The sequence below is a fragment of the Rousettus aegyptiacus genome, unplaced genomic scaffold (genome assembly GCF_014176215.1).
Source record: "Rousettus aegyptiacus isolate mRouAeg1 unplaced genomic scaffold, mRouAeg1.p scaffold_m13_p_1, whole genome shotgun sequence".
Lineage (NCBI taxonomy): Eukaryota > Metazoa > Chordata > Mammalia > Chiroptera > Pteropodidae > Rousettus > Rousettus aegyptiacus.
In genome coordinates this window covers 23,996,896-24,017,028 of record NW_023416284.1, presented here as the reverse complement: position 1 = coordinate 24,017,028, position 20,133 = coordinate 23,996,896, and the positions used below count along the sequence as shown (strand labels likewise).

Genomic DNA, 20,133 nt, shown 5'->3' with positions numbered 1-20,133 from the left:
AGCATGGTAGGGGCTGGGCAAATCAGCGAGACTAGAGCAGAGAGCATTTGGGGGTGTGAGGGGTGATGACACTGGAGAGGGCCAGGGGCAAATCATGAAGGGCCTTGAACATTGGGATAAAGAAGCGTTTATGCTTTAGACCAATGGTATCCAATATTTTTTGGCGCTGGGGACCGGTCCTCCTATAAAAATCTAATGGCTGATGATCTGAGGTGGGGCTGAGGTGGTGATGCTAGTGGTGGGGAGTGGCTGCAGATACAGATGAAGCTTCACACACTTGCCCGCCACTCACCGCTTGCTGGGTGACCCAGTTCCTAACAGGCCGCGGACCAGTACCAGTCTAAGGCCTGGGGGTTTGATGGCCCTGCTTTATACCACGTGGGAGGATATGAATTATAAAGGAAGGATTGGAGAAGGAAAAATTAGATGCCAGAAGATGAAGAAGGAAGATGATAGAATAGCTCAGGAGAAAGAGCACAAGGTCTGAACTAAGGCAGAGGGAGAGAGATCATTGAGAGTTGAGGATGGATGTGAAATGAGACAGCATCCACAGCACTTGATGACCATGTGATACAGGAGGAGAAAGGAGTCTTTTTTGACTCCTGTGCTTCTGGAGGATTGAATGGACAAAGGGTCATTCTCTGGCTGTAGAGAACACAGGACATGGATAGACATATTAGATTTATGGAGTCCATGGTGCTTTCAAGTGGTGGTAGCTAGAAAGTGGGTCTGGAGCTCAGCGACAGAAAGAGATGCTACCTGAAGCCGTGGGTGTGGACGGGACAGACCAGGGAGAATGTATGGGGTAAGAAGCAAGAAGGCCAATGATGAAGACTCACAGAACAGCAGTATTTAAGGGGAAGTAAAAGGAACAGAGCCCATAAAAAAGGCAGTGGTCAGAGTTTGGAGGAGATTGAGGAGAGCGTGATTTCATGGCAGTTAAGGGAGGCGGAGGTGTCTGAGAGGGAATGGCCTACAGTGTTGGGGAGCAGTCAGGTAAGGCAAGGATTGGACAATGTCGGCTCAGTGGCCCAGGTGAGAGTTATTTTAGTTGAGTCATAGAGAGACCAGCTGCAATAGGTTGAAGGGTGAAGGAAGGTGAAGAGCTAGAATTGGGGAAATGCAAACGACTCTCTAGAAGCGGGATTTGAAAGGGGAGAGGGTGTGGTATCTTGAGGAGGACACTGGGTGGGATGGAAGAGGGTGTTTACTGCAGATGGGAGAGCCTTGCTTATGCGGGAAGGAGCCAGTGGGGTACCAAGTGGAGGGTGGTGGGAGCTGTCTGCCTCAGGGGGAAGAAGTGCTTTATGACTGATGTTAGAATTGCTGACGCATGCTGCTAATAAAAAAGCAGGCCGTGTTTTAGTCAGTTTTATTGTTTTTAGATACTGTACAGACAGTGCCCTACTGCCTACACCCTAAATGAGCTGCTTTTACTGATCCACTCCTTTGATCTGTCGCTGGGAAGAGCCAGTAGAGAAGGAGCAGTGTAAGTTAGGTGACTGATGGGCCGTAGGCTGGGAAGCAGTGAAGGGGCAGGATCCAGAGTGAAGGAGGAGGGGCTGGTTTTCAATAGGAGGCTGTTCCTTCCCCCCCACTAGGCCTGGAAAGAAAGAGAGGGAAGATGGATGTGGATGGAGGTGTTTGTGGGTTTGATGGCCAGATGTTGAAGGAATTACCAACTGATGGCCTCTCTTCTTCCTATAAGTGGGAGGGAGGGCATCGGTACCAGTGAACAGTAGGATCCTGGTCTGTTTTCTTCACTGCTGTATCTCCACAGCTTAGAGGAGTGCCGGGCTTGTAGTAGATTAAAATAAAATTATTGAATGAAAGGGTCAGCAGCTAGAGGAGGAGGTTTGGATCTACACTCTGAGTAATCACACACACATGCACTCAGGAACCTAATCCCACTCCGGAGCTGTGCTGAACTCTCTCTCCTTAGGTGGAGACAAAGGCCATTTCCAATGGCTTCAGCTGTGCTTTGGGGAGCTGGAGGTGATGCCAGGGAAAGCTTCACAGGGAAATATTATTTTGAAATGGGGTTTGGAGAAGTATAGGAGTTTGCCAGAAGAGGAGAGGTGTGAGACACTATAGGACAAGACCCAGAGGTGTAAAGGAGGAGAGTTCAGTGTGGCATGGGTGGGGTGATGGCAGTGAGAAGCTGTTGGAAGGTTTTAAGAAGGGAAGTGGAATGGTCAGATTTGTATTTAGGAAATGAAGTCCTTCCAAGTGCCTTCTGCAGCTAAGTGCGGGTCCCTCTCTAAAGGTAGATGGATGTTGAGGGGATGGAGCAAAAATGTTTTTACTTTTTGTTTCTCTCTTTAATGATCTTGATTCTTGTTCCCCCTCTCCCAGCCACTAGAGGAATTATTAAAAGGCTTCAAATCTCTGTAGGGCTGCCTACAGAAATTGAGGCAGAGAGACCCTAGCAAATGTGTCCTCTAAGGCTCCATAGGGCACCATGAGACCCTGTAATGGGATGGCACGAGGGGGATTACAGACAGGGAGGCTGATTGGGGCTCAACATAAGGTAGCCCTTTCTAACGCTGTTCAGCAGAGACAGCTCAGAAGAGGGTGAGCTCCTCTTTATAAAATATATGAGCAAAGACTACTGCTAGGGAAGTTGCTGGAGGACTGGGCCAGCTGGGAACGAGATGACCTCTGAAATTCAAACTTTGACCTGGAAGAAGAGAGGGAGGGGCTGGCAGTCAGGAATTGCTTCCTGAGTCTGCCCTTCAACACGAACTTCTAAATAGAGCCTCTCAAAGTAGATATAACCAATGCTGTTTCTGATGGGACCACCCATCTCTGGGACACAGATGCCCACATACACACAGAGAAAGGGAGCCTCCAGCATTCTTTCCCTATAGCTGTGAGACGCCACAAACGGCTCGCCTTTGTTTCACAACAGAAGTGGGCAGGCCATGGTTGTTATTTACATTTGACTGAGGGTTTCTTGGGGCCCGAGAGGCACAGGAAGTGGCAGCGCTAACACTGGAATCTGGGCCTTCTGAGTCCCAGCCAGGTCACTGCTGCCCATGAGACCACACACAATGTTAGTGGGTGCTATGCACTGTTCTGTGGCAGAGACTTTCAAAGGCTCCTGAGGCCCTGCCCAAAGTTGGGTTTCCCAGGATTCTAGGCAAGATGGACCCTCCCAAGCCTAAGCCTTCCAGAAGATGGAAACCCTCAGCCCTTCCCCTCTTTTCCCAGGCAAGCTGAAAGTCCTTCCTGAGGGCTAGTCTGCTTCCCTTGCTTTGTACTCTGCCTTCTTGGGGCTGGAGAGCAGACAGCTTTCTATAATCAGCTAAATTACAGGGGAAGAACAGAGAAGTACTGGTGGGGCTAGGGAGGAAGGTGAGAGGGGCCAGGAGCCACTGCCTCCTTCCTTAGCAGTGTGTAGCAGTTTCCACTTTAGGCTTGTGATGGAGGAACGGTAATTAGTTCCATTAGTGTGTAAATGCTTTCTGTACTTGGTTAAGCAGTTTACAGGTCTTATCTCAGTTAATTATCCAACAACCTATTTGAGGTAGATAGTCTACACAAGGCTCACAGAGGTCAAGCACCTTTTTTCCAAGGCCACACAGCAAATAAGTGGTATAATAGCTGTAAGCCCAGGTGGTTCAGTTATAAAAGCCTGTGCTCTCAACAATCCATGTTCTGAGTGAGGTGAGAGAAGCAAAGTAACTGAGAAGGTGTCAAGACTGGAACCAGGGAACTTTCACTGTTCCCTCTCTACTCCCTCCCACCTGGCTGGGACCAACTGTGTGAGATGAGAACCAATGACCCATTAACCCCAAATAGTGGTGAGAGGATGAGCTGGCAATAATACGTGTGTGTCAGAGTGTTTGTCTCTATGTAACTGGGAGTGGGTGTCTGTCCCTTGGTAACTCTCTTCTGTTCTCACATCAAGACTCATTCTGGTTCGTTTTCTTCCAGTGGGCACTGGAGCTCTGCATCCAGTCTGCTGGGTCAGAATCCTATCATTTACTAGCTGTAGGATATTGGGCAAGTCACCAACCTCTCTGAGCCTTAGTGTCCTCATTTTTTAAGTGGGAATAAAGCACATACCTCACAGGTTGTCGTGAGGATTAAATGGATTACTAGAAGTAAAACACTCCAGTGTTTTGGCACCCATTAAGTGCTTACTAAGGGTTAGGGAGTATGGGGTTGTTCAGTCAGGAGCTGCCCCCCCAAAGGGCAGTGCTGTAGTAGCTGAGATCCCCCTCCTTTTACCCACCACAATTAGAGGAGATAACCCCTACCCTAATGAGGCCTTGTAGGAAAGCGGGCGAGAGAGAAGCTATGGAGGATAACCCTCCTTCTCACATGGCTCCTCCTCACAGCCTGTCCCCCAGGGTTTTACAAGGTGTCCTCTAGGCGGCCCCTCTGCTCACCCTGCCCAGAGCACAGTCTGGCCCTGGAAAACGCCTCCACGTTCTGCGAGTGCCAGGACAGCTATGCGCGCTCGCCCACTGACCCGCCCTGGGCCTCCTGCACCCGTGAGTTCCCCTCCCGACCGCATCACGCATCACGGAGGGTGGATGGGTGGGTGGTGGTCAATAAAGGGAGGTCTAAGTGTTGGTGAGGGCAGAGGGCTCCGCACTGGGGAGGAGGAGAGTGGGTCAGTGACCCGGGGTGGAGGGAGGAGAACCTGGGGGGGGTAGGAATGGGGGCCAGGGTTTGGGGTCGGAAGAACCAGGAAAGCAGGGAGGGTTGGGACAGAGGGGTGAGGCTGCGCTTCTAGACACATCACCTAATGGACCGACCCCACCTCACCTCATTCTACTCTCCAGCACCTCACACTGTGTTCTGGGTCCCAACTCCCCCATCCTCATCCCCTCACTAACCTCCTCCCACCCCCTCACTGGCACCCACGCCCCTGCCCCTCCGCACTTCCCCTGCTCCCACGCCCTTCCCTGTACCCCCTCGCTGGCCCCACGCGGGTCATCCCGTTTCAGCTGGTCTTCGTCGCCGTCTCTCCCCCTCATTGGCCCCGCAGCCCGTCCCGCCCCCCGGCTGGCCCCCACGCTCCGCGTCGCATCCCCTCGCTGCCCCGCGCAGCGGTTCCCCGCAGCGCCACCCGCCCGCTGACGGCGCCCGCTCGCTGTGCCGCCCCAGGGCCGCCGTCGGCGCCGCGGGACCTGCAGTACAGCCTGAGCCGCTCACCGCTGGCACTTAGGCTGCGCTGGCTGCCGCCGGCCGACTCCGGCGGCCGCTCGGACGTCACGTACTCGCTGCTGTGCCTGCGCTGCGGCCGCGAGGGCCCGGCAGGCGCCTGCGAGCCGTGCGGGCCGCGCGTGGCCTTCGTGCCGCGCCAGGCCGGGCTCCGTGAGCGCGCCGCCACGCTGCTCCACCTGCGGCCCGGGGCGCGCTACACCGTGCGCGTGGCGGCGCTCAACGGCGTCTCGGGCCCAGCGGCCGCCGCGGGAGCCACCTACGCGCAGGTCACCGTCTCCACTGGGCCCGGGGGTAAGGCCACCCCGCGAGCCCGGACCTCTCCGTGCCGGAGAGAGGCTCCCGCCTCCTCCACGCCCCCACACCCTCCCCGGGCTGCCCCACTCCATCCCTCCAGAGCATCCCTATACCCTGCAGCCACTCCACATAAACCACAATCGCTGCCAACGCCGCAGCAAACTGGCGTCTCTTCAGGAGATGAAAAGAGCACAAAAATCCCCAACCCCGGTGACTCCCACCGGGTCTCGGCTCCCTTTCCGAAGGCCAAGCGGGAGGGGGTGCGGATACAGGTGACTCCTTGCCGCTGGACCAGAAAGGATGGGAGCGTTTAAGAGAGACTGCAGGAGCCAGTGGGCGCTCCCCCTTCTGACAGTGCAGAAAGATTTTGCCCTACACCCAACTCTGCAGTTGCCTTGCCTCTACTTTCCCAGGGACAAGGAGGTAGAAAGTCCCTCAATCTTTTGTCCTCCATTAAAAAAATTTCAGTAGGAAGCGGAATCATACCTCCTCTTCTCCTGTTTAAGAAGAGGGATCCTCTGTTCTTCAGCCTCCTCAACCTTGCTGCATCTGTCAGCCTCTTTCCTGATTCTGGAAAAAGACCAAGGAAGCACCTAGGGTCAGACTGTAGGGGCGATAGAATCCACTGGTCAATACGTAATAATCACATTTCTGAGTCTGGAAGTGAGATGAATAAATGAAGACCTACCACCCTTTTACACTCCCTCTCCATTCTTGAAATTACTTGTGATTCGTCTCTCGTTCAGCTGGAATACACCTTCAAATATTCTTTCACAAGAGAATAAGTGAGTGGTATGGTTTCTGTCTTTTTCATATCTGAGAAGATATAATTGGTTGTTACTAGCTCCCCTGTCTTCTGGTAGTTGTATTGCAGAAAGACTAAGGCCAGGATAATTGTCATTCTTTTCTAAATAACGTGTGTGTGTGTGTGTGTGTATTCTGTTTTTATACATATATATGTACAAACACACACAGATGTGTGTAAAATTCTTTAACCTACTCATGAAAATAAAATTTAACCAATAGCACTTTCTTCTCATTGAGGTTGACTGAAACATAGTAAAACTTTTAATTCGCACATCTTTTCTTAGTCCTGGAAAAATTTTTGTCAGTTATTGCTTTGACTTGAACTTCTGATAGCTCCAGTATCTCTCTTAAGACTCTCTCTAAGCCTTAGGTTGTACATCTGTTTTCTGAATCTCAAATCTTGTCACTTCCTTTATCATTTTTAGCTCTTAATCCATTTCCTCTGCCTTTGGGGAGAGATTGCCCCATTTGTCTGGATTTCTGTAATGACAGTTCTGTTTCTTTTTACTATCTCTGTTGTGATTTAACATTTGCTGTCACATTTACATTTTAAAAATTCAGCGTAGAATAAAAAGCACCCATAATTCTATTACCCAGAGACAAACAACTATTAATATGCTTCCACATTTTTTCCTTTTTCTATCTCTATAGTCATATCTAGAACTATCTATTGTAAAATCCCTTTTGTATAACACTATATGTAATATAAATTTTTATCTGATATTTCATATTAACAATTCTGTTGTTTTGATAGAGATGGATTTAGAAACTGTGTTAAGGAAATACTCTTATTTCCATTTATTAATAACAATACTAAATTTCCACTGATTGTTGCTCTGTTGGGCACTGTGCAATATGATTTTCTACATTCATTTAAACGGAGTGATAATCATCTCTTAACTGATGAAACTGAGGCCTGAGAGGCCAAGTGAATTGTCCAAAGTCAATCAGCTAGCTAACAACCATCTTTGAACTCAGGTCTGTCTACCACCAAAGCCTCTTGGCCATCTAATGCTTTAACTTTTTACTGAACATTTTTTAAGAATCAGGAACGGAGGTTAATTTTATAAAATACCTAAGCGCATTTCAAGGCGGCCACACGTTTTCTTTTCCTTTGACTCTTTCGTATGATAAATTCTGTTAATGGAGTTTTCAGTGTGAACTCTCTTTGCATTCTCAGATTATACCCTACTGGATATGTGTGTATTATTCTTTTAATATTTTGCTGAATTAATTTGCTTGAATGTTAATTTTTTTTCTGTCTGCATTTATAAGAGAGATTAGTGTTTTTTAATTGTTCTTTGTCAAGTTTTGGCATTATGGTAATTCTGGCTTTGGAAAAGGCATCAGAGAGAATGTCTTCTTTTTTTCTGCTCTGGAATAGTTTAAAGAGCACAATTATACATTCTTTGAAGGCATGTAAAACTGCCTGGTAAACTCTCTGGGACCTGCACCTTTTTGCGGGGGGGGGGGGGGAGTTTGATGATATTCTCAATCTTTTCATAACTTTTTGAATCAGTTTTGGTAATTTGTACTTGCATAGAAAATCTTTGGATAATCTTTTTTTAATTCATTAGCCTCAAAATGTGTATTTTAAAATTTTCTTCAGAATCTGGAGTTAACTCTGTTTTCCTTCATGTTGTATACTTGTGATTTCTCTTTTTTTCTTAATTACCCTTGCCAGAAGTTAGTTTTGTTGATTATGACAGAGTCAGCTCTTGAATTTATAAATTTCACTGCCCTTTTGTTACTTATGTTATGATTCTTACATTTATTGATACTATTCTCCTGCTTTCCTGAAATCTTTTTCTAGGTGAGTTCAGTCCTTAGTTATTTTTTTGTTGTAATATTTTAAGCCTATAAGTTTTCCTCTGAGTATAGTTTTGAGCACATCTAACATGTTTTTATACCTAATATATAGCATTGTTAGTATTGTCAATATTCTTTTGATATATGATTCACATACTATAAAATTTCACATACCTTTTCAAGTACGCGATTCAGTGGTGTTTCATCTGTTCTTGAGGTTATGCAACCAGCACTATTTCCAGAACATTTTCGTCACCCCCAAAAGGATCCTGTTAATAGTCACACCCCATTCTCCCTATACCTCCAGTCCCTAGTAACCACTACTCTACTTCCTCTCTCTATGTATTTGCCTATTCTGGGCATTTCATATACATGGAATTATACAATATGTGGACTTTTGTGTCTGGCATGTTTCACTTAGCATAACGTTTCTAAGGTTTATCCATGTCGTAGCATGTATCGGTATGTCATTTTTTTTTTTTTATGGCTAATGTTCCATTATGTAGTTATATCGCCCTTTCATTTATTCATTCATCAGTTTATGGACATTGGGCTTTTTCCACATTTGGGCTCTTATGAATAATGCTGCTATGACCATTTATATACAAGCTGTCGTGCAATCATATGTTTTCAGTTCTCTTGCATATATATCTTGGAGTGGGGTGGTTAGGTCATATGGTGTTACGGACAGACTTGTATTTTCACCCCACCCACCAACTCTATATGCTGATCCCTTAAGCCCCATTGTGACTGTATTTGGAGATAAGAGCTTTAAGGAAGTAATTAAAAGTAATGAGATCCTAAAGATGGGGCCCTAATCCGGTGGGACCGGTATCATAAGAAGAGAAGGAGACACCAGAACTTGCTTGCTGTCTCTCTGAGTGTTCACAGAGGAAAGGCCAGGTGAGGACACAGCAGGCACGTTGTCTGCAGGTCAGAAAGAGTCCTTATCGGAATATGACTATGAGTCTTCAAGCATCTTGATCCGGGATTTCTAGCCTCTAGAACTGTAAGAAAATAAATGTTTGTTCTTTCATCCTAGAGTATCTTGTTATGACAGCCTAAGCTAACTAATACATATGGTAAGTTTTTAATCTTTCTGAGAAACTGCTGAAGTTTGAAGAATTATATATATATATATATGCATATATTATATATATGCATATATTATGTGTGTGTGTATACATACACACACACACACATGCATACATACATGTGCAGGGCAGTGCTCCCTCTGACTGTTCCAGGGAATAATCCTAACTTGCTTCTGTCCTCTGGTGTTTGCTGGCAGTCCTTGGCGTTGCTTGGCTTGTAGATGCCTCACTCTAGTCACATGGCCATCTTCTCCACATGTATATTTACATCATCTTCCCTCTATATGAGTGTCTGTCTTTGTGTCCAGATTTCCCTTTTTCATAAAGACATCGGTCATATTGGGTCAGGGCCACTCAAATAACCTCATTTTAATTTGACTACCTCTGTGAAGACCCTATTTCTAAATAAAGTCACATTTCAGAGGTACTAGGGGTTAGGACTTCAACTTATCTTTTTCGGGGGACACAATTCAACCTTTCACAACTCTTATCAGATATATGATTTGCAAATATTTTCCCCTATTTTGTAGGTTGTCTTTCACGTTCTGGGTAGTGTCCTTTGAAGTTCAAAGTTTTAAATTTTGATGAAGTCCAATTTATCTCTTTTTTTCTTAGATTGTTTGTGCTTTTGGTGTCATATCTAAGAAACCATTGCCTAATTCAAAATCACAAAGAGTTATACCTGTGTTTTCTTCTAATATTGTAGTTTTGACTACAAAAATTATTTTAGAGACTGTGTTTTAATTTCTGGAGGACTTGCTTTTATTATATCTTTTGCCTCCTGAGTTTACTGCTCCATAATTCGAGAAAGAGGTTTGTGCTATTTTTACTTTTTAAAGTAACTATTGAGGTTTTCTTTGTGGTCTAATATATGGTAAACATTTTAACTGTTCTAAGACTACTTCAAAGCAACGTGTAGCATTTTCATTGTGTAGTATCCTTCCCTTCCCTTCCCTCATTTTCCTTCCTCTCTGTTTTTAGCTCCCTTTTCAGCATTTATCAAGCTTTCATCTAATATTTATCTGCAGGCCTGAAATGGAACTTTCTTTTAATCTATGTTCTGGCCATCTGATGATTTCAACAAATGTAGTTCAAAAAAAAAAAAAAAAGATGCTCCTAGGCCCTTCCTATGTGTACCCTCTGTGTGCATCTACGAGGGACTGACTATGCCACCTCCTAGAACACTTCATCTCTCCTCTCCCCTTTGTGCTCTTGTTTTTTTTCTGGGAACTGCCATCTCCAAGTGGCTTTAGGCTGAGAGACACTCCTGGGGATAAGGAAGAACACTTTTCCTCAAAAGCAACTATGCAGTTGAATGTTGGCTCCGCATTGTCCAGTTGACAAAGACCTTGCTATTTTTTAAGGGTCAGACAGTGAGAGGAAGGATAAAGGACCTTTCAAGTTATTTTTAGGATAGGAGGCAATGCCACTCTGTGGGCAGCATAGCCCGGGGGTTCACTACAATTGCGGTTTTCAGCCTAGTTCCACTGGCTTTATCGTAGGTAGAAACATGCCACTCCAATGCTTCTCCCCCTCCCCCATTCTGGAAATCAGCTGTCAAGACTAATTTATGGTGATGTTATGGGTTTTCAACTCTTTCCATATCTCTATGTTTTAATTGGAATTTGAGAAAGATCGGAGGTGGGGCTGCTAGATGGATATCATTGAAACTAGAAGCCACATTCACACCCTTTTCAAAGAGTGAGCCACATATGCCCTGTCTCCATTTCCTGGGCCCATCACCACCTGATATCAGCTTCCCCTTGACCCCCCAGAGTCATTAGGTACCTCCATATTGTTAAAGCCAGGGGCACTTTGAATCATCATCTTACCCTGTCTCTTCTCAGCATATGACACTGCCAGCCATCGGCCCCTCTTGTGGGCAAACTTGCACTGAGCGCTTGCTCTGTGTCATGTGTTGTGCTTAAGCTCTTCATATTTATTACTTTATGGACCCAGGGCTAATACCTGGAAGTGTCAGGAGAGACGCTCCTTAAATCTTCTCTCCTCAGGACTTTCGTGACCTTGTTTGCTCTTGGTCCTCCTGTTAACTCTGGCTCCTCCTTTTCGAGCTCCTTTTTCCCTTGTCTGTCTCTTAAATGTTGTTTCTTGGGCTTATTTCCTAAACTTTTTTCTTCCCCTCTTTCTGGACAGTTTTACCCAATCACTTTCTGATGGGTCTTGGGTCTCCATCTTCCTCCCAGACACCTTTTGTGAGCCCTGGAACCCCTGCTGTCTTTCCAGCATCCTCTCTTGGAAAACCCTCTGCTCAACACACTGAAATGAAGTCATGGTCTTTCCTCCCAGTGACCTGGTGGTCCCTGCCTTAGTTCAGGTATTAGTACTTGTTTGTTTCTTTGTTTTGGTGCTGTCCGTCGACATAATCTAGACTAGTGGTTCTCCAGCTTGTTTACATGGTGGAGTTACTGAGAAGCTTAAAATACACACACACACACACACATGCACACACACACACACACACACGCACGCACACACACGCACACATATACGGATGCCTGAGTCCCATCCCACAGAGATCATGATTTCATTGCTTTGGGTTGTGACTTGGGCATCAATATATTAATTTTATTGTGGCAAAAATACTTAACAAAATTTAGCATCATAACCATTTTAAGTGTACGGTGCAGTAGTGTTAACTGCATGCACACTGTTGTGTAACAGATCTCTAGAATTTTTTCATCTTGCAAAACTCAAATTCACTGAACGATTGAATAACTCCCTTTCCCCCTGCCCCAAGTCCCTGGGTAGTTCAATCTGGTAGTTGTTCTGGTCGTTCTATTTCTAATCCTTCGAGGTACTTCTATTCTATTTTCCTAGCAGCTGCACTATTTTACACTCCCACCAACAGAGCACAAGGGTTCCAATTTCTTTACATCCTTGCCAACACTAATTATTTTCTGGTTTTTGGTGTTTTTTGTTTTTGTTTTTGTTTGTTTGTTTGTTTGTTTTGATAGTGGCCATCCTAATGGAGTGAGGTGATATCTCATTGTGATTTTCACTTGCATTTCTCTGATGATTAGTGATATTAAGCATCTTTTCATAGGCTTGTTTATAAAATTCCTGCATATTTTATTCTTTTTGCTGTTGTAAATGGGGTTGTTTCCTTAATTTCCTTTTCAGATTGTTCATTGTTAGTGCATAGAAAGGCACTCGATTTTGTATCTTGCAACTTTGCTCTACTTGTGTATTAGTTCTAATAGGTTTGTGTGTGTTTATGTGTGGAATCTCTAGGGTTTTCTACATTTAGGATTATGTCACCTGTGGACAGAGATAATTTTACTTCTTCCTTTCCAATCTGGTTGCCTTTTATTTCTTTTTCTTGCCTAATTGCTCTGGCTAGGACTTCCAGTACTATGTTGAATCAAAGTGATAGGAGCGGACATCCTTGTCTTGCTCTTGATCTTAGAGGGAAAGCTTTCAACCTTTCGCCTTTGAGTAAGATGTAGGCTGTGGTCTTTTTATAATGGCTTTATTATGTTGAGGTAGTTTCCTTCTATTTCTAGAATATTGAGTATATTATCTCTTGACCAATCATTACAATAATTAAGTAGCTGTTATTTCTGCCTGTTATAGTCTCTAATATCTCTAAATTTTAGAAAGTATAGAAGGAGCCCAGGGTATTAGAACCAACCACTCTAAGGGAGCTGGAATGTACGGGATGGGTATGCAGCAGGATGCCTGGTGCCTTCCCTGCTAGGAGCCAGTGAAGTGGGGAGCTGTGGGGTGCAAGGGGCCCATCTTCCCTCTGGTCTCACAGACTTGACCCCTCAGGCTCTGTCCCTCAGGAGCCTATTGTCCCACACACAGCCCTTTAGACCACGCCCCCAGCCTTGTTGACCCTGCCCCAATCCCTGCATGCTCCACCCTTCCAACTCCCTGGCCTAGCCTTGCAGTCAAATCTGGCCTGAGAATCCCACATTACTTACTTTCAGGACCCTGGGAGGAGGATGAGGTTCGCAGGGACCGAGTGGAACCCCAGAGTGTGTCCCTGTCGTGGCGAGAGCCCATCGCCTCTGGCGCCCCAGGGGCCAACAGCACGGAGTATGAGATCCGCTACTACGAGAAGGTGAGTTGGGGTCTGGGAGGGACCTGGGGTTCCATGCCAGGCTGTGGTCTGTCTCCCGCACCAGTCTACTTCCTCTGCTTCACAACCTCCGCCCAGCAAAAGTCCTTTCTTTCTAAACAGACGCACTAGCCTCCTAAATAGCCTCCCAGGCTGGAGTTTCTTCCCGTTCCCTCCACGGCGTGGAGTCCCCTGCTCTTCCTTTTTCCCTCCAGTCTCTGTTCATCAATGAGCATCATCTCCATTTTCACCGCTTTGCCCGGTGTTTGCAGTTTGCAGTCGACAAAAAGCTTTCCCTGGAGGCGGATCCAGATTCTGTGTGCCCAAATCACATACATACAATTTGTTGCCCTTTTAAAGAAAAATTCATTTCAAATTTTCCGAAAATGCGTGACTGTCAGGGTAGTCGCTAGGGGAGGTGGTGTGCTAGGGCCCAGTGATGTGCTGGTAAGTGTTTGACAACTGGCTCTCCAGAACAGTGCATTCATGAATTATTATTATAATTATACTGACATAAAGGGCGTGTAACGCATCAGTTACAAATAATAGTAAAAAAAATAATAATAAAGTGCTTCTTACTGTCAACACCATATAGTCAATTGATTCTCGCAGGATACTTTTGCTGGTTTTGCTGACCTCTTGTATCTGTTGTCAATCTGTGGTTGTGGTTCAACCATGATTTGACAGATGGAGTTACATCCCGATCAACTCTCTTTTTTCCCCCTATAAATTTATTGTCTTTAATCTGATATGTAATCTACCGTTGAACTGTTTCTCACCTTAGTGCAAATTTTGTTAAAGTAAAACCTTGCTTTCAATTCAGCACTACTTGCGTCAGAACTTCACTCACTCCTCGGTGACTCAGGGGAGCTCTTTGCTGAATCAGATAATAGTTTTTGAATATCAGTTGTCTATTAAGAGTCATGAGTGGGACAGGGGTCAGGGGCTATTGAACAGAAAGGAGTCACTCCCGAGCAGCCTCAAGGACGAGGTGCCACTGACTGAGGTTGAGAACCACTGAGGGGGAGGAGCACATTTGGGGTAAGATGATGATGAGCTTGGTTTTGCCCGTGTGGCATTCAAGAGACCCATGGGACACCCTAAGGGACTTGCAGGTCTGAAGCTCAAGGGAGAGGTGTTTGCTAGAGAAAGAGAGTTGGGGGCTTTCAGCATGGAGATGGTAACTGAAGCCAAGGGACCAGAAGAGATGACCAAGGAGGGGAATATGAGTCAGAAGAGTGGCCAAGACAGAGCTCTAAGGAACCCTGCTGTTTGGGAGACAGCAGTGAACGACTCTAGGAAGGAGCTCGGCATGCAGGAGTTGCTTAGAAAAGGCTCACTGAACTGATACTTGGGGATCAGAGTATAGACAGAGTCCTGAAGTTGAGCTGGAGGCTCCCAGGCCCTCAGTTAGTGCGAATTTGCTGGGAACTAAAACCCTCAAAAAGAGGAGGTAGTACGAAAGGGACTGTATTTGAAGTCTCCAGGAACATCTCATGGAGCCCAGTGACGGGAAGTATTGCTGGAGCCACGGTGCTCCTCATCTCGGCTTCTCTCTGCACACAGGTCCGGCCTCCTCTGCACAGGGGCTTACTGAGAGCACAGCATGCTGTTGCCAGGGTTGCAGCCTTGCTCCTCGCCTCCTCCCTGTCGCCAGCCTGCCCCATCTCATAGGTCCTGCCGCCATTGCCTCATTGTGTTTCAATGGATTGTTCATACGCCTGGAAGGGAGATTCTGATTGGCCCAATTTGGGTCAGAGTCTGCCTCAATTCCTGAGCACCATGACTAAGGGGCCGGGGCCACAGGATCTTGGGAAGGTGCCCTTCTGGGGACTGCAGGTGTGGCAGGGGCTCTAGTAATGGAGTATGGGCAGAGACAGAATGATGGGAGTGTCTCAGGTACATGCCATTATCAGAGGCGTTGGGGGCAGCAGGATGTAGAACACAAAGCATGAGATCTGAAGGAAGGAAGGTGTTACCCTAACCCTTCTTTGATGTGACCTTCACCTAAAAAGAAGTTAGAGATGCTTTCGCGAGCATCACAGGAAGTTGGGCATCTAAAGGGTCTAGCACAGCCACTGGCAGTGAGCAGGGCCTCACTCCATGGCAGCTGTCATTGTCCCCACTCTCCAGTGGGGGCCTTTGATGAGCCTCTCTGCCTCTCTGGGCCCGATTTCAATTATCCGTGAAACAAGACAAACAAACAAAAAAGATACCTCCTGTCCTGTGCCTTGCAGGACATGTGTGAAAATCAGATGACAAGGGGAAGGAGAAGCTTTGCGAGCAGACAAGGACCAGGCAGGAGTCAGGGCTCATTTCCTTATTCTTTTCTCTGAGGCATCAGGCCCACCTCACCCCCTGGACTGCTAGGCCCTGATGTTCATCAGCCTATCACCCTCGAAAAGGATGATCTAGCACCTTCTCTAAAGTTTCTCTTACTCTGAGGTGGGGCTGTGCTCGCTGAGTGTGGGGTGGGACCTCATGGTGGAGAAGGGTTGGGGCTCCTATGGAAGAGACCTGTGGAATCCCCCAAAAGGACTGGAGTCAGGTTCTTCCACGCGGCCCACGTTCGCCTAAGGGCACTCTCCCACCTCCCTTCTCCGTTTTCTAGTCCTTCTCCCAGAAGCATGGGTCTGGCCCTGGGTCTGGGCCTCACTTCTCCATCCTCCTCAGGGCCAGAGTGAGCACATTTACTCCACGGTGAAGACGGGGGCACCTGCGGTCACCGTCACCAACCTGAAGCCGGCTACCCGCTACGTCTTTCAGATCCGGGCCGCTTCCCCAGGGCCCTCTTGGGAGATCCAGAGCTTCAACCCCAGCATTGAAGTACAGACCCCAGGGGAGGGTAAGTGATGCATGCCGGGTGAGAGGGGCCCGGCAGGGAGAACCTGGCACGGGGCTGGGGCATGAGATAAATTGGAGGGGGGCATTATCTGTGCAATTAAGGGAGTCTGTAGACCAGTGTAATTACAACCTAATTAACTAATGAGTTTGGAAGCCATTGACTGATTGATGCCAATCAGTGACATGAATTAGATGGGGTCGCTGTCCTGGAGGAGCTCACAGAAGAGGGAGCCATGAACACATACAGTGCAGGTCTCAGCTGGTGGCTCCTGCCTCCCAGGACCTGTCCCATGTCTTGTGGAAACATCCTCTGCTCTCCCCATGAGAGCAGTTTGGGTCTCGTGGTCACCCGTTGCTAAATTCTTGTTCCCATTTTGCTCCTTTCTCTCTGCCGTGATGTGGACCCAACTGCGGGATGCTGTTCCTTTCCTCACTTGGCCTTAGAGTGGTGGAGCAGACCTCCCTAAAGGTTCGGGGCCGTGAAGGGGGGTCGCACTGCGGCAATCGACAAAACAAAGCAAAATGAGAATTGTGCACTTTCAATGGCGAATTGTGTGTGCTGTGAATAATTTCTCAATAGAGCTGATGATATCAAGACAAAACAAAACAAAGGAAAACGAAAGCTGAACATTAGAAATCCCGATGCTAAAACAGCTCCAGCTTCTCCACCGCATTGTGCCGCGACTGCCCCCCTTCACATTCCTATCCTGGTTCCTTTTGTCTCGCGCGCCCACCCCCAAACTCCCTTTCGGGAGGCACCCGGAGCGTTCAGTTCCCTCTTTTGTTGTTTCACCTGCTGCTAACCCACCCCTCGGGGTCTCACCTCTATCTACCCTGAGCAGCTCATGAAAGTATTTTCCTGGACAAAGGCAATTCCCCCTAAGAGGCATTCTGGCACCAGCTGTCAAGATAATCATTCTTTCCAACCTGCTACATGAGTCTAATCCAAGCTAGGAAGAGCTCTGAGCCCAAAGGGAGGTAGAGATAAAATGTTGAAGGAGTTTGAGTTCTGGGAAGGGAGACAGCACTTTTTGCTCAAATGCCTGTGTGTGCCAGACCTCAGCCAGGTGCTGGCAAGAAGAGATTAGAGCCATGTCTTGATGGCTGGGAAACATGTGAATGTTTGGAGATGGGCAGGGAAGGAATTTTAGGTAGAGGAAGCCATTTGAACAGAGGGTCCTGGGTTGGCTGGAGTGAGTGTGGCTGAGGCATGAGCTGGGGCTCTTAGCAGAAAGGGGCTGATGGCTTCCATTCTTTCGGCGCTTCTAAGTTAGTAGATACTGTGCAGCTCCCCAGCCTCCTCTGCTGTGGCCCTGGCTGTGGGGTGTTGGGTCTCCCAATCTGCCGAGTACTTTTTCCAGTGAGCTGGAACCTCAAATCAGGATCATGATGAAAGACCATGCTTCGCCACTGTATTAGTTATCTCTTGCTGCATAGCAAATTTTCCTCAAAACTTAGCAGCTAACAACGACAAGCATTTGTTATCTCACGATTTCTGTGGGTCAGGAATGTGAGTGTAGCTTAACTAGGCACCACTTGGCTCAGGGCCTCTCACAAGGCTACAGTCAAAGTGTCCTTTGGGGCTGCGGTCATCTCAAGGCTTAACTGGGGGAGACCCTGCCCCTGTACTTGAGTTCTCACTGGCTCTTTGCTGGAGACATGCAATTCCTGGCCTCCTGGGGGTACTTGTAACATAGCAACTAGATTCTATGAGAGACTGTGGGTGAGCAAAAGGGTGCCCAAGATAGAAGCCGCAGTCTTGGAACGACATCCCATCAGGTTGCCATCATAGTCTCTTCATCGGAAGTGAGTAACTAGGTCCAGCCCACACTCAAAGGGAACGGTTACCAGGAGGTGGGGATTCAGGAGGGCCATCTTAGAGGCCGCCTTCCACAACCGCCCCGCCTCCGTTCTCCATTTTCCTGTCCACGTGGGCACCTCATGTCACACAGTTCTTAGCAACATCACTGCCTTGCCCCCGGCCAGACCCCGGGCCCTGTTCTCTACCTCTGAAGCCCTGGGCTCTGAAATCCCCTCATTGACCCTGGCCTTGTTGGCCTCTAATGCTTCCTTCCTCTCAAGGCCCTCCTCACTTGCTCTGTGGCATCCTAATAACAGCTCTTGGGTCTGACTTTACTTCCCAGGCTCTCAGCCCCTCCAGGCTACACATCCATTTCTACTCAGCCACTGCAGATTCTCCTGGCAGGAACACTCACCAGCTCTGCCAGCCCGCATCCCCTGGGCATTGTGCTGCTCTGGCCCTGCTGGTCTACAGACTTGGGCCATCCTCTTCTGTCCTGCGCCACCGCTGCCCCTGGAGGTATATTTTTCTAATCTCAGTTCAGTCTTCAGGGCTGTGCAGCATTTTTCCCCATTCTCGATAGTTACCTCGAACCTCACCTCTCACAGGCACCTCCCCTCCATCACGCAGCTCCAGCAGATACCCTCCTTCCTTTCCCATGGGGCAGGAGCTCTGTCCATTGCCCCCTGGCTCCCTGTGACCCTCAGGATAAAGTCCACACTCCTTGGCCTAGCATTCAAGGCCCTCCAGGTTCACATCCTCCTGCCCTCCAGCTTCACATCCTGCCACTCTCTGCCTCCACACGGTCTCTTTCCAGCCATATGGGACAACTTGCCATTTTCCAGACCCAGCATGTGCATCTAAGCATCAACAACCCTGTCAGTCCCCCAGGTCCAGTGCCGATGACACCTCTTCCGCAAAGCCTTCCTCACTTTACTGGCTTGGGAAGAAATGATTGTGTCTCTGCTCAGCTCTGTTCATTTCTCTGTTTCTTTTTCATGCCACAATTAAGGCTTTTGTTTTTCTCTCTCCCACTGGTCTGTATTCTCTTCCAGGGCAGGGATTCGGGCTCATTCATTGCTATCTCCTCACTGCTAGTGCCAGCCTGGCACACATGTTGGATGCATAGTCGGATGGATGGATGGAGAGATGGATAGGGCTGAGAACCTGGGTCCTCTAGGCCCCTCCCTTGGTGAAATAGTTCAAAGTAGAGGCTTTTAGAATCAGGTTCAAATCTTAGGTTCATTATTTATTAGCTGTGTGACCTTGGGCAAATTACACAACTTTTCTCATTTTCAGTTTCCTTAGCTATAAAATGGAGATGATAACGTTTTACTGACTTGTCGTGATGATGAAACAGGATCATTTAGTTAAGGCACATGGCACAGTGTCTGGAAGGGAGTAAGTGTGCATTAAATGTTAACTCATTATTATTGGCGAATGGTCTGGTTTGGGGCTGGGGAACCCAGACGAAAGGCCATTCCCCCTGCGGAGCTACCTTGTCTCTCATCGCCCATCTGAAAGGCAAAAAGGGAGACCCAGGCCTGCCCTTCTGGACCCCTGCTCCTCTCTCTCACAGCTGGGCTGCAGTGGAGGTGCCCTGCTCTTGGAGAGAAGGAAGCTCCAGGTGCCACTGCGGTTGGTGGGGCTGACTTGGTCCCCTGCCGCAGAACGACGGACCTGGCAAGTGCAGAGGTGCTGCGGGAAGCCCGCTATGGGGTGAAGACAGGAGTCAGTCCGGGGCTTACCCAGGAACCTGGTCCTCTACCTGCCTCAGCCTTGTGGTTTTCCTCCCAGCTGTCTCAGGGTCCAGGGACCAGAGCCCGGCAGTTGTCGTCACCGTGGTGACCATCTCAGCCCTCCTTGTCCTGGGCTCCGTGATGAGCGTGCTGGCCATTTGGAGGAGGTAGGTGGCTGGCCCCAGCCTGGCTGGCCCCTGGCGGGTCGTGTCCTCATGCACATTAACATGCTCACAGGCACCTGTACCTGTACCAGCTTTTGCACACATGCGGATTCGCACATATAAGCACACTGCTCTGTAGATAAGGAGTGGCTAGTACGGCCCTGGCCCCTCCCCCCACTCACTGCATTGCCCGCAGCCAGCACTGCAGCTGGCTCAGCAGCTCTGGGATAAAGGGGATTTAGCTCCTTAACTCGTTAAATGTCAGAAGGCATCACTGAGGATGGAATCAAGCTCTGGCTGTTCCAGTGTGATTAGG

At 47.9% G+C, this 20,133-nt stretch overlaps 1 protein-coding gene across 4 annotated transcripts in view; it reads left to right on the top strand.

The window, feature by feature from the left end:
• Positions 1-20,133, top strand: part of EPHA10 (EPH receptor A10) — a 35,949-nt gene that overhangs the window by 5,244 nt on the left and 10,572 nt on the right. For 3 of the 4 annotated variants that reach the window (XM_036231944.1, XM_016157409.2, XM_016157410.2), the window contains exons 4-8: positions 4,347-4,502; positions 5,122-5,472; positions 13,139-13,272; positions 15,943-16,114; positions 19,712-19,820. In XM_036231944.1, the coding sequence (XP_036087837.1) occupies positions 4,347-4,502; positions 5,122-5,472; positions 13,139-13,272; positions 15,943-16,114; positions 19,712-19,820 (922 nt within the window). The remainder of the gene's footprint in view (positions 1-4,346; positions 4,503-5,121; positions 5,473-13,138; positions 13,273-15,942; positions 16,115-19,711; positions 19,821-20,133) is intronic. The other variant, XM_036231947.1, reaches the window with a different exon arrangement.